We start from the raw sequence: 23,323 nt of genomic DNA on the forward strand, positions 1-23,323 counted from the left end.
GACGTGCTTCCGCAGACACTCATGGGTGATAGTGACATCGGACGCTAACCTGATAGGATGGGGTGCAGTCTGGAACTCCCTGAAAGCTCTGGGTGTGTGGACTCAGTCGGAGTCTCTACTTCCCATCAATATTCTGGAGTTGAGAGCAATATTCAATGCGCTTCAGGCTTGGCTTTGGCCAAATTAATCAGATTCCAGTCGGACAACATCACGACTGTAGCTTACGTCAATGATCAGGGAGGAACAGGGAGTTCCTTAGCGATGACAGAAGTAGCCAAGATAATTCAGTGGGCGGAAGCTCACTCTTGTTATCTGTCGCCAATCTACATCCCAGGAGTGGACAACTGGGAGGTGGGTTTTTTGAGCAAACACGTTTCATCCGGGGGAATGGGACTCCATCCGGAGGTTTTTGCCAACCTGGTTCTCAGATGGGGCAGACCGGAGCTAAATCTTATAGCGTCTCGTCAGAATGCCAAGCTCTCGAGATACGGATCCAGGTCAAGGGATTCTCAGGCCGAACTGATAGATGCCTTGGCAGTGCCTTGGTCGTTCAACCTAGCTTATGTGTTTCCGCCGTTTGCTCTCCTTCCCCGGGTGATTGCTCGAGTCAAACAGGAGAGGACTCTCATCGCTCCTGCGTGGCCTTGCAGGACTTGGTATGCCGATCTGGTGGACATGTCCTCTCTGCCGCCGTGGAAGCTTCCATTGAGGCAGGACCTTCTCATTCAGGGACCCTTCCATCATACGAATCTAATTTCTCTGCAGTTGACTGCTTGGAGATTGAACACTTGATTTTATCTAAGCGAGGGTTCTTTGATTCGTTCATTGATACCTTGATCCAGGCACGTAAGCCTGTTACTAAAAAGATTTACCAAGATATGGCGTAAATATCTTTATTGGTGAGAATCCAAGGGCTACTCATGGAGTAAAATTATTATTCCTAGGATTTTATCTTTTCTCCAAGATGGATTGGAGAAAGGGTTATCAGCAAGTTCTTTAAAGGGACAGATCTCTGCTTTATCTATTTTGCTACACAAACGTCTGGCAGATATTCCGGATGTTCAATCTTTTTGTCAGGCTCTGACTAGAATCAGGCCTGTGTTTAGACCTATTGCTCCTCCTTGGAGTTTGAATTTAGTTCTTAAGGTTCTTCAAGGGGTTCCGTTTGAACCTATGCATTCCATAGATATTAAATTGTTATCTTGGAAAGTTTTATTTTTGGTTGCTATTTCTTCTGCTCGCAGTGTTTCTGAGCTTTCGGCATTACAATGTGATTCTCCTTACCTTATTTTTCATTCCGATAAGGTATTGTTACATACCAAACCTTGTTTTCTTCCTAAGGTTGCTTCCAACCAAAACATTCATCAGGAAATTGTCATTCCTTCATTGTGTCCTAATCCTCCTTCTAAGAAGGAGCGTCTGTTACATAACTTGGACGTTGTCCGTGCCCTGAAGTTTTACTTGCAGGCAACTAAAGAATTTCGTCAATCATTTTCATTATTTGTTGTCTTTCCCGGGAATCGTTGGGGTCAGAAAGCTACGGCTACCTCTTTCTTTCTGGCTGAAGAGTATCATTTGTTTTGCATATGAGACTGCTGGACAGCAGCCTCCTGAAAGAATTTCGGCTCATTCTACTAGGGCTGTGGCTTCCTCATGGGCATTTAAAAATGATGCTTCTGTTGAACAGTTTTGCAAGGCTGCAACTTGGTCTTCTCTTCACACTTTTTACAAATTTTACAAATTTGATACTTTTGCCTCGTCTGAGGCGTTTTTTTGGAGAAAGGTTCTTCAAGCAGTAGGGCCTTCCGTTTAGGTTCCTGTCTTGTGCTTCCCTTTCATCTGTGTCCTATAGCTTTGGTATTGTATCCCATAAGTAAGGATGAAATCCGTGGACTTGTCATATCTTGTAAAATAAAAGGAAATTTATGCTTACCTGATAAATTTATTTCTTTTACAATATGACGAGTCCACGGCCCACCCTGTCATTTTCTAAGACAGGTCTTTATTTTGTTAAACTTTAGTCACCTCTGCACCTTGGCTTTTCCTTTCTCTTCCTAACTTCGGTCGAATGACTGGAGTGGGAGGGAAGGGAGGAGCTATATATACAGCTCTGCTGTGGTGCTCTTTGCCTCCTCCTGCTGATCAGGAGGCGATATCCCATAAGTAAAGATGAAATCAGTGGACTCGTCATATCGGTAAGCATAAATTTCCTTTTCTTTGGGACAATGAATAGATTTGAATAAAACCCCAGACCCTGTTCCCGAAACAGAACTGGCATTATTACCCCTGAAAACTCCAGGTCTGAAACACACTTCAGGAAAGACTGAGCCTTTATTGGATTTGCTGGGATGCGTGAGAGAAAATATCTTCTCACAAGGAGGTCTTACTCTGAATCCTATTCGGTACCCCTGAGAGATAATACTTAGAATCCATTGAAAACGGATTTGACAGTTAAAATAATCGAATCCAACTGAGAACCAAATAACTTATTACCTTGGAAAGAAAGAGATAGCAATCTGGACTTAGAAATCATGTCAGCATTCCAAGATTTAAGCCACAAAGCTCTTCTAGCTAAAATAGCTAAAGACATAGATTTAACATCAATTTTGATATCAAAAAAAGCATCACAAATAAAATGATCAGCATGTTGAAGCAAGCGACCAAATCAGAATCCAATTCTTGTTGCGCTAAATTTTCCAACCAAAAAGTTGATGCAGCTGCAACATCAGCCAAAGAAATTGCAGGCCTTAGAAGATGACCCGAATACAAATAGACTTTCCTTAGATAAGATTCAAGTTTCCTATCTAAAGGATCTTTAAAAGAAGTACTATCTTCCATAGGAATAGTAGTACGTTTAGCAAGAGTAGAGAGAGCCCCATCAACTTTGGGGATCTTTTCCCAAAACTCCAATGTAACTGCTGGCAAAGGATACAATTTTTTAAACCTTGAAGAAGGAATAAAAGAAGTACCAGGCCTATTCCATTCCTTAGAAATCATTTCAGAAATAATATCAGGAACTGGAAAAAACTCTGGAGTAACCACAGGAGGTTTATAAACGGAATTTAAACGTTTACTAGTTTCCTCAATATCCAATGTAATCAACACTTATTTTAACAAAGAACGAATGTACTCCATTTTAAATAAATAAAGTAGATTTATCAGTGTCAACATCTGAGGAAGGATCTTCTGAATCAGATAGATCCTCATCAGAGGAGGATAATTCAGTATGTTGTCGGTCATTTGAAATTTCATCAACTTTATGAGAAGTTTTAAAAGACCTTTTACGTTTATTAGAAGGCAGGATGGCAGACAAAGCCTTCTGAATAGAATCAGCAATAAATTCTTTTAAATTCACAGGTATATCTTGTACATTAGATGTTGAAGGAACAGCAACAGGCAATTTACTATTACTGATGGACACATTATCTGCATGTAAAAGTTTATCATGACAACTATTACAAACCACAGCTGGAGATATAATCTCCACAAGTTTACAACAAATGCACTTAGCTTTGGTAGAACTGTTAGGGTAGGGTTCCAACAGTGATTTCTGAGACAGGATCAGATTGAGACATCTTGCAAATGTAAGAGAAAAAAACAGATAAAGCAAAATTATCAATTTCCTTATATGGCAGTTTCAGGATTGGGAACAGCATAGCCCTCTGATAAAGGAAAGAGGCATATAGGAATGGGGTTTTAAATAATGAAAATATTTGGCTCCAAGTATGACGCACAACACAAACAGAATTTTTTTTCTCCAACATTGGTGTGTCCGGTCCACGGCGTCATCCATAACTTGTGGGAATATTCTCTTCCCCAACAGGAAATGGCAAAGAGCACAGCAAAAGCTGTCCATATAGTCTCTCCTAGGCTCCGCCCACCCCAGTCATTCTCTTTGCCGCTGAACAAGCAGCATCTCCACGGAGATGGTGAAGAGTATGTGGTGATTAGTTGTAGTTTTTTATTCTACTATCAAGAGTTTGTTATTTTAAAATAGTGCTGGTATGTACTATTTACTCTGAAACAGAAAAAGATGAAGAGTTCTGTTTGTGAGAGGAATATGATTTTAGCAGCAGTAACTAAAATCGTTTGCCGTTTCCACATAGGACTGTTGAGATGAGATAACTTCAGTTGGGGGAAACAGTTGGCAGACTTTTCTGCTTAAGGTATGACTAGCCATATTTCTAACAAGACTGTGTAATGCTGGAAGGCTGTCATTTTCCCCATCATGGGTACCGGTAAGCCATTTTCTTAGTCTCAAACAGAACAAAGGGCTTAATATGGGCTATAAAACTGGTAGACACTTTTATGGGCTAGATCGATTGCTTTATTTGGGCATTTTATACAGCTTGATGTTGAAATTCACACTTTATAACTTTGGGGAACGTTTTTTTACATCAGGCACTGGTTTAGACACCTTCCCAGTCAGGAAGGGCCTTCTATGAAGTACGCAGAGCCTCATTTTCGCGCCATTACTGCGCAGTTACTTTTGAGAGCAGGACATGCAGCTGCATGTGTGTGGGTCTGGAAATAGTTGAAAAGGTTCCTGAAAGGCTTCATTTGCTATCGTATACCCCCCTGGGTTTGGTAAAGTCGCAGCAAAGGCTGTAGCTGGGACTGTAGAGGGCTTAAAACTGTAAACGGCTCCGGTTTCTTCATTTTAAAGGTCTGAAATTTGGGGTGCAATGCTTTGAATGCTTTAAGACACTGTGGTGAAAATTTGGTTAAATTTGAACAATTCCTTCATAGTTTTTCACATATTCAGTAAAAAAGTGTGCCCTGTTTAAAATTTAAAGAGACAGTAACGGTTTTGTTTTAAAACGGTTTTTGTATTTTATTGACAAGTTTAAGCCTGTTTAACATGTCTGTGCCTTCAGATAAACTATGTTCTGTATGTATGGAAGCCAATGTGTCTCCCTCTTCAAAATTGTGTGATAATTGTGCCATAGCGTCCAAACAAAGTAAGGACAGTACTGCCACAGATAGTAAAGTTGCCCAAGATGATTCATCAGATGAAGGGAGTCGACATAGTTCTACATCATCTCCTTCTGTGTCTACACCAGTTTTGCCCACGCAGGAGACCCCTAGTACTTCTAGCGCGCCAATGCTTGTTACTATGCAACAATTGACGGCAGTAATGGATAACTCCATAGCAAATATTTTATCCAAAATGCCTGCTTTTCAGAGAAAGCGCGATTGCTCTGTTTTAAACACTGTAGAGCAGGAGGGCGCTGATGATAATTACTCTGTAATACCCTCACACCAATCTGAAGTGGCCATGAGGGAGGTTTTGTCAGATGGGGAAATTTCTGATTCAGGTAGAATTTCTCAACAGGCAGAACCTGATGTTGTGACATTTAAATTTAAGTTAGAGCATCTCCGCGCACTGCTTAAGGAGGTGCTATCTACTCTGGATGATTGTGACAACCTGGTCATTCCAGAAAAATTGTGCAAGATGGACAAGTTCCTAGAGGTTCCGGTGCACCCCAACGCTTTTCCTATACCCAAGCGGGTGGCGGACATAGTGAATAAGGAGTGGGAGAAGCCCGGCATACCTTTTGTCCCCCCTCCTATATTTAAGAAATGATTTCCTATGGTCGACCCCAGAAAGGACTTATGGCAGACAGTCCCTAAGGTCGAGGGGGCAGTTTCTACACTAGCCAAGCGCACTACTATTCCTATCGAGGATAATTGTGCTTTCAAAGATCCTATGGATAAAAAATTGGAGGGTTTGCTTAAAAAGATTTTTGTACAGCAAGGTTACCTCCTGCAACCTATTTCGTGCATTATTCCTGTCACTACAGCAGTGTGGTTCTGGTTCGAGGAACTAGAAAAGTCGCTCAGTAGAGAGACTCCGTATGAGGAGGTTATGGACAGAATTCACGCACTTAAGTTAGCTAATTCCTTTATTTTAGATGCCGCTTTGCAGTTAGCTAGATTAGCAGCGAAAAATTCAGGGTTTGCAATTGTGGCGCGCAGAGCGCTCTGGCTAAAGTCTTGGTCAGCGGATGTATCTTCCAAGACAAAATTGCTTAATATCCCTTTCAAGGGAAAAAAACCTTTTTGGGCCAGAATTGAGAGATTATCTCAGACATCACTGGGGGTAAGGGCCATGCCCTACCACAAGATAGGCCTTTCAAGGCCAGGAATAAGTCTAATTTTCGTTCCTTTCGCAATTTCAGGAACGGACCGGCCTCCAACCCTGCAGCCTCTAGACAAGAGGGTAATGCTTCGCAAACCAAACCAGCTTGGAAACCGATGCAAGGCTGGAACAAGGGTAATCAGGCCAAAAGCCTGCTGCTGCTACCAAAACAGCATGAAGGAGTAGCCCCCGATCCGGGACCGGATCTAGTAGGGGGCAGACTCTCTCTCTCTTCGCTCAGGCTTGGGCAAGAGATGTTCAGGATCCCTGGGCACTAGAAATAGTTTCTCAGGGTTATCTAATGGAATTATAGGAACTACCCCCAAGGGGAAGGTTCCACATGTCTCACTTATCTTCAAACCAAATAAAGAGAAAGGCATTCTTACATTGTGTAGAAGACCTGTTAAAAATGGGAGTGATATACCCAGTTCCAACTGTGGAACAAGGACTGGGGTTTTACTCAAATCTGTTTGTAGTTCCCAAAAAAGAGGGAACCTTCAGACCAATTCTGGATTTAAAGATTCTAAACAAATTTCTCAGAGTGCCATCGTTCAAAATGGAAACTATTGGAACTATTTTGCCTACAATCCAGGAGGGTCAATTTATGACTACCGTGGATTTAAAGGATGCGTATCTACATATTCCTATCCACAAAGATCATCATCAGTTCCTAAGGTTCGCCTTTCTGGACAAACATTACCAGTTTGTGGCTCTCCCATTCGGGCTAGCCACTGCTCCAAGGATTTTCACAAAGGTACTAGGGGGCATTGCAGTGGCACCTTACTTTGACGACATTCTGATACAAGCGTCGTCTCTTTCAAAGGCTCACACAGACATCGTTCTGGCCTTTCTCAGATCTCACGGATGTAAGGTGAACCTAGAAAAAAGTTCCCTGTCTCAGTCGACAAGAGTTCCTTTCTTGGGGACAATAATAGATTCTTTAGAAATGAAGATTTTTCTGACAGATGTCAGAAAGTCAAAACTTCTAAACGCTTGTCAAGTTCTTCACTTCCACGACCTTCCATAGCTCAGTGCATGGAAGTAGTAGGGTTGATGGTTGCAGCAATGGACATAGTTCCTTTTGCGCGAATTCATCTAAGACCATTACAACTGTGCATGCTGAAACAGTGGAATGGGGACTATACAGACTTGTCTCCAGTGATTCAAGTAGATCAGAAGACCAGAGACTCACTCCGTGGGTGGCTAACCCAGGATCACCTGTCCCAGGGAATGAGCTTCCGCAGACCAGAGTGGGTCATCGTCACGACCGACGCCAGTCTAGTGGGCTGGGGCGCGGTCTGGGACTCCCTGAAAGCTCAGGGTCTATGGTCTCGGGAAGAGTCTCTTCTCCCGATAAACATTCTGGAACTGAGAGCGATATTCAATACTCTCAGGGCTTGGCCTCAACTAGCAAAGGCCAGATTCATAAGATTCCAATCAGACAACATGACGACTGTTGCTTACATCAACCATCAGGGGGAACAAGGAGTTCCCTGGCGATGAGAGAAGTGACCAAAATCATAAAATGGGCGGAGGATCACTCCTGCCACCTATCTGCGAGCCACATCCCAGGAGTGGAAAACTGGGAGGCGGATTATCTGAGTCGTCAGACATTCCATCCGGGGGAGTGGGAACTCCACCCGGAGATATTTGCCCAGTTGACTCTTATGGGGCATTCCAGACATGGATCTGATGGCGTCTCGTCAGAACTTCAAGGTTCCTTGCTACGGGTCCAGATCCAGGGATCCCAAGGCGACTCTAGTGGATGCATTAGTAGCGCCTTGGGCCTTCAACCTAGCTTATGTGTTCCCACCGTTTCCTCTCATTCCCAGGCTGGTAGCCAGGATCAAACAGGAGAGGGCCTCTGTGATCTTGATAGCTCCTGCGTGGCCACGCAGGACTTGGTATGCAGACCTGGTGAATATGTCATCGGCTCCACCATGGAAGCTACCTTTGAGACAGGATCTTCTTGTACAGGGTCCATTCGAACATCCTTATCTAGTTTCCCTCCAGCTGATGGCTTGGAAATTGAACGCTTGATTTTATCTAAGCGTGGGTTTTCGGATTATGTGATAGATACTCTGATACAAGCCAGAAAACCTGTAACTAGAAAAATTTACCATAAAATATGGAAAAGATATATCTGTTGGTGTGAATCCAAGGGATTCTCATGGAGTAAGATCAAAATTCCTAGGATCCTTTCTTTTCTTCAAGAAGGTTTGGATAAGGGATTATCAGCGAGTTCTCTAAAGGGACAGATTTCTGCTTTATCTGTCTTGTTACACAAACGACTGGCAGCTGTGCCAGATGTTCAAGCTTTTGTTCAGGCTTTGGTCAGGGTCAAGCCTGTTTACAGACCTTTGACTCCTCCCTGGAGTCTGAATTTAGTTCTTTCAGTTCTTCAAGGGGTTCCGTTTGAACCTCTACGTTCCATAGATATCAAGATGTTATCTTGGAAAGTTCTGTTTTTGGTTGCTATTTCTTCTGCTAGAAGAGTTTCTGAGTTATCTGCTCTGCAGTGTAATCCGCCCTATCTGGTGTTCCATTCAGATAAGGTTGTTTTGCATACTAAACCTGGTTTCCTTCCAAAGGTTGTTTCCAACAAGAATATTAACCAGGAAATAGTTGTGCCTTCTTTGTGTCCGAATCCAGTTTCAAAGAAGGAACGTTTGTTACACAATTTAGATGTAGTTCTTGCTTTAAAGTTCTATTTAGAAGCAACAAAGGATTTCAGACAAACGTCTTCTCTGTTTGTCGTTTATTCTGGCAAGAGGAGAGGTCAAAAAGCTACTGCTACCTCTCTTTCCTTTTGGCTGAAAAGCATCATCCGATTGGCTTATGAGACTGCCGGACGGCAGCCTCCCGAACGCATCACAGCTCACTCTACTAGGGCTGTGGCTTCCACATGGGCCTTCAAGAACGAGGCTTCTGTTGATCAGATATGTAAGGCAGCGACTTGGTCTTCCCTGCACACTTTTGCCAAATTCTACAAATTTGATACTTTTGCTTCTTCGGAGGCTATTTTTGGGAGAAAGGTTTTGCAAGCCGTGGTGCCTTCCGTTTAGGTAACCTGATTGGCTCCCTCCCTTCATCCGTGTCCTAAAGCTTTGGTATTGGTTCCCACAAGTTATGGATGACGCCGTGGACCGGACACACCAATGTTGGAGAAAACAGAATTTATGCTTACCTGATAAATTACTTTCTCCAACGGTGTGTCCGGTCCACGGCCCGCCCTGGTTTTTTAATCAGGTTTGATGAATTTCTTTAACTACAGTCACCACGGCACCCTATGGTTTCTCCTGTTTTTCTCCTGTCCGTTGGTCGAATGACTGGGGTGGGCGGAGCCTAGGAGGGACTATATGGACAGCTTTTGCTGTGCTCTTTGCCATTTCCTGTTGGGGAAGAGAATATTCCCACAAGTGGATGACGCCGTGGACCGGACACACCGTTGGAGAAAGTAATTTATCAGGTAAGCATAAATTCTGTTTTTTGGCGCTAACAACATCCGGAAATGACACACTCGCGTCATTGAAGACGCAACCTTCTGAAAGGACTCGGCGTCAACTAAGACGCCGGAAGTGACGAATTTGCGTCATCGAACGTAGCTTCTCTTTAAAAAATCTTGCTCAAAGAATGACGCAATATACTTTGTCATTTTGCACCCTCGCAAGCCTAATTCTGCCCGCAAATTTAAAATGACAGTCAATTGAAAAAGACTATACCCCAGGTAAGAAATACATTTTCCTAAAAAAATGCATTTCCCAGATATGAAACTGACAGTCTGCAAAAGGAAATATACTGAAAACCAGAATCATGGCAAATATAAGTACAAAACATATATTTAGAACTTTATATAAATACATAAAGTACCAAACCATAGCTGAGAGTGTCTTAAGTAATCAAAACATACTTACCAAAAGACACCCATCCACATATAGCAGATAGCCAAACCAGTACTGAAACGGTTATCAGTAGAGGTAATGGAATATGAGAGTATATCGTCGATCTGAAAAGGGAGGTAGGAGATGAATCTCTACGACCGATAATAGAAATCCTATGAAATAGATCTCCCGTTAGGAAAACCATTGCATTGCATTGCATTGCATTCAATAGGTGATTCTCCCTTCACATCCCTGTGACATTTTGAATCGGGCTTCAAAATGCTGAGAAGCACATATCAACGTAGAAATCTTAGCACAAACTTCACCACCTCCATAGGAGGCAAAGTTTGTAAAACTGAATTGTGGGTGTGGTGGGGGGTGTATTTATAGGCATTTTGAGGTTTGGGAAACTTTGCCCCTCCTGGTAGCATTGTATATCCCATACGTCACTAGCTCATGGACACTTGCCAATTATATGAAAGAAATTTGTTTTTTTCTTATTAAATTTTGAGAATGTCTGGTGAAAAGTCCTGAGCAGTCCTGAAACCTTTTTTTAAGTTTTAAGTGGGAGTATCTCAATGTTTTAGAAATATTTGTTTGTATGGCTATGCTCAAGAGCATGAGTCCTAGAATCTTAAATATTGTGTTGCTCTCTTTTAATTGATCTGTTTTTTCAGACTGGCTTTGCAATGTTATTTTCTATTCTGTGGTTGTAATTTGTCAAATGTATTTCACTTCAGCTCAAAGAACTTGAATTGTTAAGGAACGAACAAGATGTCAAGGAAAGACACAGTAATATGACTTCCCCTTCAGTTCTTCCACAGGTACCACCACAGCATATTTTAAGTGTTTGATATTTACATACTCTGAAAACATCTAAACTTTGACGAATGTGTGCACGGTTTTTAAAAATCCTATTAAAAACAGGGGCACTTCTATTCATCAAAGTTTACATTTCACCGGAATTCTTATAATACTTAACTTTTCTTCTTGACAGCCGGACCAGCGATCCCCCGCCTGCCGCTCTTCTCTTACATTAGAAATGAAGAGCAAACATTGGCTGAGGCCATGCCGGGATTGAAGGAAGCCGGATTCATTTCTGACATATGAAGAGACCAGTGGCAGGCAGGGGAATTGCTGGTTCGGCTTTCAAGTAGAAAAGGTAAGTTGTTTTTTTTAACAAAACTGATGAAATGTAAACTTTGATTTGAAGAGTTTAGTATCAATGTTGTAAAGGACCATTAGAAACAGTAGCATTGCATGAGCAACAAGTACACAATAGATTATTTTTTTGTCAAATTTCCAAAATGACTTCAATTTGTCAGCCCCCTGTAGCATGTGACTGCCATCAGCCACTAAAAGACTTGAATGTGTATACACTGTGAACTTTCACATGCTCAGTTAGAGCTGGTGCCTCAAAGTGTGCATAATGTGATAAAGGAAGTAAATTGAAAAGCCTCTTAAAACTGCACTGTCTGCCTCAATCATGAAACTTTTAAAGGATTACTGTTTGTTTTTTGGTGTATTACGAATATGAAAATGGTTTGCTAATGAATAAAGTTATAAAATGCCCCTACTTTCATTGTCCAACGATGAGTGTACCATATATAAAATGTATTTTTATTTTCTTCTAATGAAGTCAGTCCAGACAACCCACTAATATGGGCTGTACAGTTGCCGTTATAATCCGCCAATAGGATCCCTATTCTATGAATATAATTAATCTTCTTGTTTGTCATCTAGCACATGCACAATTCGTTTTGTGAAGCTGATGCTGCCTGAAGTATTCTAATGGACACACTATACTAACGCACAGCACTCACCTTTTCAGTGCAGATACGCCACTCACTATTTCCCTGTATTGAACGCAGCACACCCGCTCTATCTATTGCAGAGCGGGTCTGCTGCTTTCAATACAGAGAAACAGTGAGTGACGTATTCTGAAGTTTGTGCACGTGCATTGCAGATAAAGTCCGCCATATTAATACCTAGGTTGTCATCCAGGAAAGGATGCAGTGGACTGGTACCCCCTGGAGGGGGTTTGGAAAATATTAAGATTGAATAATCATTGCGGCAAAACGATAAACAATTTAAACATACAGTACATTAATAAGTGTATTGTTTTTTCTTCATAAATGGAAAGAGTCCACAGCTGCATTTATTAGTTTTGGGAAATAAGAACCTGGCCACCAGGAGGAGGCAAAGACACCCCAGCCAAAGGCTTAAATACTCCTCCCACTTCCCTCATCCCCCAGTCATTCTTTGCCTTTCGTCCCAGAAGGATGGCAGAGAAGTGTCAGAATTTTTATTTTTTGTCTCTTATGGAGGGTGTACTACTCTTTGGCGTGGGACAGGAGTTTTAAGTAGTCCTGTCAGTCTCTCAGTGAGGGCTTGGATGAAAGTTAGAAGCCCGGAGATGCAAGGAGAGTCTCTCTGCGAAACCATCCCGACTCATATTAACAGCTCCTCAAGCAATCTGCGTTGTCTAACTTCGCTCTGCTGCCTGCTTTCTTCTCTCAAGTCCATGGCGGAGGCGATGCCACTATTAGTCACACTTGAAGGGCCGTGTTCCTGTTCCACGGCGTCGATTCCGGTAAGATTGTTTACTTTTACTTTTATCGTCAATGTACCGTAAGGTGAATGTTTTTCCCGAGGGGCTACAACATATGACACATGCGGGCCTAACTATATGACATAGGGGTCTCAGTGAGTCTGCATTAGTATCTTGGAATCGAGGTTTAATATCTCCTGAGGGGGGTTATTGAACAAGGGGGTTTATAATCATGTTTATGTGATTCAACCTGCTTATGTGTGATGTTTATGGGCTCGTGGTTGGAACTTTGAGGCCTTTGGAAGTGACGGTTCGGTTCACCTTGTGTTCGGACGTGGTTGCGTTCTGTTCCCTATTTCCGCATTCCTGACCTTGTGGCAAAGGAATATTCTAGTCCGCTGGGGTCTGGTCATAGGAGGTGGTGAGTGCCCCAGCCATTGTTGGTGTCAGGTGTCATTTTTGTTTAATACTTTAGTCCAGTGTTTTTCAACCAGTGTGCCACGAGAGATCCTCAGGTGTGCCGCGGCAGACTGACAACAGTGTGACATATTTTTTACATTTTGCTTGTTTTTTATTCTGGGCCGTTTTTTTTATTTTGAGTGAGATGATGACTGAGGGTAACTGCGCAGCGGAAGCTCGCCTTCCCGACCCGTATTCACACTTGGAAGGAACCCCCACCCACCACAACACGTGCCTAGTGCTGGCTTTTCACGCAGCAGCACGCAACACTTAGTTTGTAGGAGGCATGGCATGACAGCACAGTACAGTACAGTGTGTGTGTCTGTATGTGTGTATATATATATATATATATATATATATATAATATACTGTATTAGGCTACAATGTGTGATTTTGGGATGGTGGTGTGCCGCTGGATTTTTTAATGTAAAAAAGTGTGCCACGGCAAAATAAAGGTTGAAAATCACTGCTTTAGTCCATATTAATATTTCCTCTATCCAGTTTTGGAGGATTCTGAAACTGAGACTATGCTCATTTCAGGTTCAGTTACAGAGGATTCTGATACCGAGACTATTTTGATTTCAGATTCTGTGTCCGGTGATGACTCTGGATTGGCCTCGTTGACATATCCACCAGTTTTGTTCCGTATTCCATATTAGAGTGCCTGGTTCCCCAGGCTCAGGGAATTAGGGGCCTGCTGAGCCTTCCGCCTCGAGGGACCCCGACCTCCAGGAGGCGAATTCCTCCTACCAATGCATACTGCTACACATGCGGGTAACCCAGTTTATGGTTCCTCCATGCGGGGTGTTAGCAATGGTCTGTCTGCAGAGTTGAGACGTTTATTTAAGATTGTGCTCGTGCCCTATTGTCCCGGGTCTTCCACCTTGTTCTGGAGTGTTGCGCCTTTCGTTTATAGGATTGCACGCCTTAGCGTGTTGCTTAGACATCCCTTTCAGTTATTGAATGACCCTATCGTTAATACATACTGGGAATTTCAGTCTAATTCGAATGGTTCACCTCCATTAGACATGGGGGGTGTTATCTCCTGTTCGTTATTTGTTGTTATTTCCCAGGTTTTTTTTTTTTTTTGTGTGTGTTATTTTTAAAGATAGGGCTCCGTTAATCTTCGGGTTGCCTTATATTTTATGTTGTATCTGATGGGATGTCTTTTCTTTTTAAAGACACGATGAGTCCACGGATCATCATCCTTACTTGTGGGATATTCACCTCCTGGTCTGCAGGAGGAGGCAAAGAGCACCACAGCAGAGCTGTTAAATAGCTCCTCCCTTCCCTCCCACTCCAGTCATTCTCTTTGAAAATTTAGTGATAGGAAGAGGTAAAGTAAGGTGTAAGATTAGATTCTTCAATCAAAAGTTTGTTTTTAAAGTAGTGCCAGAGTGTGCTACTATGTTCTAGGGTGTATTCGTAGTCCATATCAGTCTCTACAGTAGAGCTTTTGGTGTCTTTAGAGCAATGGGAACTTGTGGGACATAATTCTCACTGCGCCTCCCATATATTATTGCTGCCCTGCCTCTGAAAAACCTGAGAGATTCTAACTCGGGACTTTCTCTTCATTCTCAGGTCCATGGGAGGGATAGGACCTCTTAAACATGGAACTGCCTTGCTGCCAGGCAAAAAATGAGGTAAATGCTGACTTTATTTCTGGGAGTAGGAAGGAAACTCAGGAAAAGTCTGGGTACTTTATTATTTTTAATTCAGACCTCATGGAATTTTGGGCTCTTGTCTAAGGGTTTATCAGTTTTCTCCTTATGATTTAGGGGACTACATAAGGCAGTTAGGATGCAGGCTCTGGGGTTAAATACATGTCTCATCTCCCTGCACGAAGGGCGGAGCTTGTAAATGGCTCCACTGTAGTTGCGCATCTCCTTTTTCCCAGCACTTCCGGTTATCGGAAGGAGTGGACTTGGAGGATTTTATCACTTAGATGTTGCGCTGTGCAGATAGCACCTCCTTTCTCGCGCAGGAATTTGTCTGGGTCATTGCCGTCAGATGGCTATGAAAACGCCCACAAAGGGCGGACCTTGTAAATGACGCCAGTAGTTGCGCATCTCCTGTACCTATCGCTTCTGGTTATTGGAAGGATCGGATTCGGAGGATGTTAACACTTAGCAGTTACGCTGTACAGACAGCACCTCCTTCCTGACACATCTGGTAGTACGGAAGGAATGGAGGATTTTTGTCTGGGTAATTGCGCTTAAGGACAGCGCTACAGTTGATTCAAAACTAAGTAGAGAAACTGTCTCCTCAGCTGGGTCAAGCTGAGAGGTTGAGGGAGCTTTTACAGTTCTAATGTTCCGCCTGTATATACTCACTCTCTTTTTTTTTTTCATCAATAAAGTAAAGAAACACTAAAAGAGAAATCAGAATGTTTCATTTTAATATTTAAAGAGACAGTAACGGTTCTCATGTATTAATTTTTATTGCAAATTCATTTTTTTCTGACCCCACTCCTACCAAGACTGTTGTTAAGGGGGGGACAGACTATGCCATTTCTCCTATAGTGTACCAAAACTTTATGGCCCACATGCAGTGCCCTGCGCTTCCTTTCTCACTCCATCTGGATTTTTTTCCCTTCATTATCTGTTTTCCCTTAAGGTAGAAAACAGTACTAAGGGACATATTTTCAATCATTTAGGATGATTGATTTAGTAGTTATTTTGAATGTTTTCTTCCATGTATCTGTAAGGGGAAAATACTTAAATAGAATCTGTGGGGGAATTATAAGTCTAAGTTGTAGTAATGTTTTTCTTTGATCCTGAGGTTGTTCGGGTTCAGTATTTTAGCTAAAATACCTCATTTGTTAATATAGGAGTTTTTGGCTGCCTCGGATGACTCCAACACTAGAGCTACTATACCCTTAGAGGATAATCGGGTTCTCTAAGATCCTATGGACAAGAAATTTAGAGGATCTATAAAAAAATAAATAAAATAAAAATAAAAATATCTTCAATGGCAGCCAGCTGTGTCCATTGCTACCGTCACTAGAGCGCATATAGGTTTGATGCATTGTTTTCAGGATGGTAACCTCTATGGATGAAATCCAGGTTAGTAGATAGGCTCTTTAAAGATCTAATTCCTTCATTTTTACAAATGTTTCCCTGCAACTTGTCATCTGAAAGAAAAAAATATATATATTTTGTGCACCTTATGGGCCAATAACCACGCCTCCCTGTATACGCCTGATCTCGGAAGCAAAGCAGGATCGGGCCTGGTTGTACTTGGATTAAAACCTTGTTCCCTAGGTTTATGCTGTTAGCAATTCCTTACAAGGGGAACGCCTTGTTTTTTTGGACCTGACTTGACGGAAATGATCTCTGATATCGGGAGGTAAAGGCAATCTTCTCCCTCAGGATAAGAGAAACAAAAAAAAAGGACGACGGAGCAATTTTCGTTCCTTTCAAAATTTCAAGGGAAATTCTCCTCTTCTGTCCCCAAACAGGGACAGGCTGGGCCTACATGGAGACCCAATCAATCTTGGTATAAGATAAAACAATACAGGAAGCCTGCTGTTGAATCAAGGACAACATGAACGGCATGCCCCCAATCCGGGATCGGCTCTTGTAGGGGGTAGACTTTCCTGCTTCGCTCAGACTTGGGTTTGAGATGTTCAGGATCCCTGGACAATATAAATAGTGTCCCAGGGATACATGTTAGAATTCAAGAGTTTGCCTCCCAGGGACAGGTTTTCTACTTTCAAGATTGTCTGCAGACCAGATAAAAAAAGATGGGTTCTTACAAGGTGTAAGAGACCTTACCAACATGGGTGTTATTGTTCCTGTTCCAGATCAGGAACAGGGTGTGGGATTTTTTTTCCAATCTGCTCATAGTTCTCAAAAATAAGGGATCCTTCAGGCTTACGATTCTGGGCGCCTTCCTTACAATCAGCAAGATTCCACACAGAATTGTCGTTTTCCTTCTTGCGATCTCACAGTGGGAAGGTAAATTTGGATGAATTCCTTAGTCCCGAATACAGGAGTAATTTTCTTGGGAACCATAATAGATTCCCTATCGATGAAGATTTTTCTGACAGAAGTCAAGAAATCAAGGATTGTCAATACTTGTCTAGCTTTTCAGTCCACTCCTCGGCTATCAGTGGCTCAGTACATGGAGTTAATAGGGCTGATGGTAGCAACAATGGACATCATCCCGTTTGCTCAGTTCCATTTCTGACCTTCCAGGCACTGTAACGGAGATTATGCGGATTTGTCTTCTCAAATACATTTAGAGCAGAAGACGAGGGATTCTTTTCAATTGTGGTTATCTCTGGATCATTTTTTCCTTTTACAAGATATGACGAGTCCACGGATTTCATCCTTATGGGATTACGCCTCCTGTTTAGCAGGAAGTGGCGCAGAGCTGTATATATAGCTCCTCCCTTCCCTCCAACCCCAGTCATTCTCTTTTCCTGTGTTAGTGATAGGAAGAGGTAAAGTGAGGTGTTAGTTTAGATTCTTCAATCAAGAAGTTTTTTATTTTAAAATGGTGCCAGTGAGTACTATTTTTCTCAGGGGGAAATAGTCAGTCACTTAATTCCTAAGAGGAATGGAGACCTCTTATTTTTCTGCCCTGATGTTGATGATCTTAGCAAACATTACCTAAGATCCTGCTGGTTTCCACAGAGCAGTTGAAGGTAGTGTAAAAGAAATATCTTCAGTGTGGAGAACTGTGTCATGCTACAAGCAGCATTGAGGTATGTTCAGTCATTTGTTTCTGGGGAGACTTGATGCATCAGAACAGGCTGACATTATTCCCTATCTGGGGAGGGGTAATCAGTATGCACTATATGTATGTAAATGGTGTACCTGGGATTCCCTTTTATATGGATTGCTAAATATGTCTAAGGATATCATTTAGGTATATTCAGTGTGGGCTAGATGCGTTTTGCTGTCTAAGGGCTGTCATTGTTATATCGTTATAACTGGCCTGAGGGAGTGCAGTTTTTCATGTAGTTACGCTTTATTATTGAGTTGTATGTTAGAGGGGCACATGGCTTTTAATATTTTACTTGGGAACCGGCATGTTATTTTACTACCCATGCGGGTCTCTGTACGGCTCGAGTTACGCCCACTATGTGCGGGGCCTAATTTTGCGTGCTCAGCCGCACAGTATTCATCCGGATCGGCAGCAAGGTCCTGGGCTCCGGTGGGGCCTAAGTTGTTTCTGCAAACAAAAAGGGACTTAGGAGCTACTGTGATCTGGGGGCAGGTAGGCGCAGAGCTGTGGCGAGGTGCAGGGGCCTGAATTGATAAAAAGTTGTTTTAACTGATAAATTTGATATAAATTGATATATAACATATCTAAACAAGCGGTGCAATATTGTTAAGCTAATTTGGGCACATAAGGACATTTTTTATTGCTGCAAACATTGTTTTTGAGATAACGGAAAAATTGTTGCACTTTTATTATTTAAAGGTGCAGTACACTTTTTAGTTAAAAAATTTTTGGCTATGTAATTTGACTTCAGAGCCCAATATATCAAGTAAAGAACGACTATTATTGCTATTGCTAGTCTGCTTAACATGTCTGAACTTAAGGAAACTACTTGTTCTATGTGTTTAGATGCCATTGTGGAACCCACTCTTACTTTTTGTCCCTCATGTACTGAAAGGGCCTTACAATGTAAAGAGCAGATTTTCTTTAAGGAAAGTGTGCCTAAGGATGATTCTCAGTCTGATGAGAATCAGGGTATGCCGCTACTTTCTCCCCAAGCATCACAACCTTTAACGCCCACCTAAGCGACGCCGGGTTCTTCAACCGCGTCTACTTCATTTACTCTGCAGGATATGGCTGCAGTTATGTCATCTACACTTACAGAGGTTTTATCTAAGTTGCCAGTGTTACAGGGCAAACGCAGCAGGACAGAAGTCAATATGAATACTGCGACCTCTGATGCTTTGTTGGCTATTTCCGATGTACCCTCACAGGGATCTGAATTGGGGGTCAGGGAACTTCTGTCTGAGGGGGAACTTTCCAATTCGGGAAGTGTGTTACCTCAGACGGATTCGAACGTCATGTCCTTTATATTTAAGCTTGAACACCTCCACCTGTTACTTTGTTAGGTTTTAGCGACTCTGGATGATTGTGACTCTATTGTGGTACCACCAGAGAAATTGTGTAAGATGGACAAATACTTAGAGGTGCCTGCTTACCGGATGTTTTTCCGGTTCCTAAGAAAATCTCGAAAAATATTACGCGGGAATGGGAAAGACCGGGTATCCCGTTCTCACCTTCTCCTAATTTTAAGAAAATGTATCCCATATCTGACACTGTTCGGGACTCTTGGCAAACAGTCCCTAAGGTGGAGGGAGCTATATCTTCCCTGGCTAAGCGTACAACTATTCCTATTGAGGACAGTTGGGCTTTCAAAGACCCTATGGATAAGAAATTGGAGGGTCTTCTATAAAAGTTATTTATTCATTAGGGTTTCCTTTTACAACAGACGGCCTGCATTGTACCAGTTACCACTGCGGCGGCCTTCTGGTTTGACGCCTTGGAAGAGTCTCTTAAGACTGAGACTCCTTTAGAGGACATTTTAGATAGAATTAAGGCTCTTAAGCTGGCTAACTTTTATTACGGATGCCGCCTTTCAGATTGCCAAATTGGCGGCTAAGAATGCCGGATTTGCCATTCTAGAGCGTTATGGTTAAAATCTTGGTCTGCTAAGGTGTCATCTAAGTCAAAGCTTTTGGCTATTCTTTTCAAAGGAAAAACCCTCTTCGGGCCTGACTTGAAAGAAATCATTTGACATTACGGGAGGTAAGGGTCATCTCCTACCTCCAGGATAGAACAGCTAAACTGAGGGGTAAACAAAATAATTCTCGTTCCTTTTGGAACTTCAAAGGAGTCCTCTCTTCTTCCGCTAAACAGGTAGGGAATTTTGCTCAGGCCAAGTCCGTCTGGAGACCCAACCAGGCTTGGAGCAAGGGTAAACAACCCAAGAAGCCTGTTGCTGCTACCAAGACAGCATGAAGGGTGGCCCCCGATCCGGGACCGGATCTAGTAGGGGGCAGACTTTCTCTCTTTGCCCAGGCTTGGGTAAGAGATATTCAGGACCCCTGGACACTAGAAATCTTGTCCCAAGGGTATCAACTGGAATTCAAAAATTCGCTCCCAAGGGGGAGATTTATTCTTTCACGAATGTCTGTAGACCAGATAAAAAGAGAGGCGTTCTTACGTTGTGTAAAAGACCTCTCTCTACTATGGGAGTAATTCGTCCCGTTCCAAGACTGGAACAGGGACAAGGGTTTTACTCAAATCTTTTCGTGGTCCCCAAAAAAGAGGGCAGGTTTCGACCTATTTTAGATCTAAAAAGTCTAAACAAGTTTCTCAGAGTCCCATCCTTCAAGATGGAGACTATTCGAACAATTCTGCCATTGATCCAGGAGGGTCAATATATGACTACAGTGGACTTGAAGGATGCATATCTTCATATTCCTATCCACAAGGATCATCACCAGTTCCTAAGGTTTGCCTTCCTGGACAAACATTTTCAGTTTGTGGCTCTTCCCTTCGGGTTGGCCACAGCACCCAGGATCTTCACGAAGGTTCTAGGGTCACTTCTGGTGGTTCTCAGGCCGCGGGGCATTGCTGTGGCTCCTTATCTGAACTATATTCTGATCTAGGCGTCTTACCATCTGACAAAATCTCATACAGACATGGTTCTGTCCTTTCTGAGGACTCACGGGTGAAAGGTGAACCTAGAAAAGAGTTCATTACTTCCACAGACAAGGGTTCCCTTTTTGGGAACTCTAATAGATTCCTTATCCATGAAAATATTCTTGACGGAGGTCAGAAAGTTAAAGATTCTGAATACATGCCGAGCCCTTCAGTCCAATCCTCGGCCATCAGTGGCTCAGTGCATGGAGGTAATTGGATTGATGGTGGCGGCAATGGACATCATTCCGTTTGCTCGTTTTCATCTCGGACCGCTACAACTGAGCATTCTCAGGCAGTGGAATGGAGATTATGCAAATTTGTCTCCTCAGATAGATCTGTATCAGGAGACAAGAGACTCTCCTTTGGTGGTTGTCGCCGGATCATCTGTCCCAAGGGACGTGCTTCCGCAAACCCTCATGGGTGATAGTGACAACAGACACCAGTCTACTAGGTTGGGGTGCAGTCTGGAATTCCCTGAAGGCTCAGGGTGTGTGGACTCAGTCGGAGTCTCTACTTCCAATCAATATTCTGGAATTGAGAGCAATATTCAATGCGCTTCAGGCTTGGCCTCAGTTGGCTTCGGCCAAATTCATCCGTTTTCAGTCGGACAACATCACAACTGTGGCTTACATCAATCATCAGGGAGGAACAAAGAGTCCCTTAGCGATGACAGGAGTATCCAAGATAATTTGATGGGCGGACGCTCACTCTTGTTATCTGTCAGCAATCTACATCCCAGGAGTGGACAACTGGGAAGCTGACTTTTTAAGCAGACAGACGTTTTATCCGGGGAGTGGGAAATCCATCCGGAGGTCTTTGCCACTCTGATTCTCAGATGGGGCAGACCGGAATTAGATCTGATGGCGTCTCGTCAGAATGCCAAGCTCCCAAGATACGGTTCCAGGTCAAGGGATCCTCAGGCCGAACTGATAGATGCCTTGGCAGTGCCTTGGTCGTCGCCTGCGTGGCCTCGCAGGACTTGGTATGCCGATCTAGTGGACATGTCCTCTCTGCCGCCATGGAAGCTTCCATTGAGTCAGGACCTTCTCATTCAGGGACCCTTCCAACGCTTGATTTTATCTAAGCGGGGTTCTTTGATTCGGTCATTGATACTTTGATTCAGGCACGTAAGCCTGTCACTAGAAAGATTTACCATAAGATATGGCGTAAAGATCTTTATTGGTGCGAATCCAAGGGCTACTCATGGAGTACAGTTAGGATTCCCAGGATTTTATCTTTTCTCCCAGAAGGATTGGAGAAGGGGTTATCGGCAAGTTCCTTAAAGGGACAAATTTCTGCTTTGTTGATTTTACTACACAAGCGTTTGGCAGATGTTCCAGACGTTCAGTCTTTTTTTCAGGCTCTGACCAGAATCAAGCCTGTGTTTAGACCAATTGCTCCACCCTGGAGTTTGAATTTTGTTCTTAAAGGGACATTATACACTCATTTTTTCATTGCATAAATGTTTTGTAGATGATCTATTTATATAGCCCAGTTTTGCTTATTTTTAAATAACATTGCTCAGATTTTCAGACTCCTAACCAAGCCCCAAAGTTTTATGTGAGTACTGATGTATACCTTCTCCAGCTTGCTCCTGTTTGTGTAAAGGGTCTTTTCATATGCAAAAGAAGGGGGAGGGGGGAAAAGTGTCTTATTTCCCACTTGCAGTGGGCTTTCCAGCTACCTTTTCAACAAAGCAAAACTGAAAGCTTCTAAGTAAGTTTTTAAACAGTTTTATACTGGATTTTTATATCGGTATCTGTGCATCTTATTCTTTATAGTATTGTCTATTACATGCAGTTATATGAAAATGAGTGTATACTGTCCCTTTAAGGTTCTTCAAGGGGTTCCGTTTGAACCCATGCATTCCATAGATAGTTGTTATCTTGGAAGGTTTTATTTTTGGTTTCTATTTCTTCTGCTCGTAGAGTTTCCGAGCTTTCAGCGCTACAATGTGACTCTCCTTATCTTATTTTTCATTCTGATAAGGTGATTTTACTTACTAAACCTGGCTTTCTTCCTAAGGTTGTTTCTAATAAGAATATTAATCAGGAAATTGTTGTTCCTTCATTGTGTCCTAATCCTTCTTCTAAAAAGTCCGTGCCCTGAAGTCTTACTTGCAGGTGACTAAAGATTTTCGTCAATCATCTTCTTTATTTATTGTTTTTTCTGGAAAGCATAGGGGTCAGAAAGATATGGCTACCTCTCTTTCTTTTTGGCTGAAGAGTATCATCCGTCTGGCATATGAGACTGCTGGACAGCAGCCTTCTGAAAGAATTACGACTCATTCCACTAGGGCTGTGGCTTCCTCATCGGCATTTTAAAATGTGACACTTTTGCTTCATCTGAGGCTGGTTTTGGGAGAAAGGTTCTTCAAGCAGTGGTGCCTTCCGTTTAGGTTTCTGTCTTGTCCCTCCCTTTCGTCCGTGTCCTATAGCTTTGGTATTGTATCCCATAAGTAAGGATGAAATCTGTGGACTCGTCATATCTTGTAAAAGAAAAGGAAATTTATGCTTACCTGATAAATTTATTTCTTTTACGATATGACGAGTCCATGGCCCACCCTGTCATTTCTAAGACAGGTAATTATTTATGTTTATTAAACTTCAGTCA

General features: G+C 42.5%; 1 protein-coding gene across 1 annotated transcript in view; it reads left to right on the forward strand.

Annotated features, from left to right (window-relative positions):
* Window positions 1-23,323, forward strand: part of KIF15 (kinesin family member 15) — a 417,226-nt gene that overhangs the window by 167,730 nt on the left and 226,173 nt on the right. Inside the window, exon 28 of the mRNA XM_053714345.1 lies at window positions 10,764-10,847. Within this exon, the coding sequence (XP_053570320.1) occupies window positions 10,764-10,847 (84 nt within the window). The remainder of the gene's footprint in view (window positions 1-10,763; window positions 10,848-23,323) is intronic.

This window comes from Bombina bombina, chromosome 5, assembly GCF_027579735.1.
Source record: "Bombina bombina isolate aBomBom1 chromosome 5, aBomBom1.pri, whole genome shotgun sequence".
In the NCBI taxonomy this organism is placed as follows: domain Eukaryota; kingdom Metazoa; phylum Chordata; class Amphibia; order Anura; family Bombinatoridae; genus Bombina; species Bombina bombina.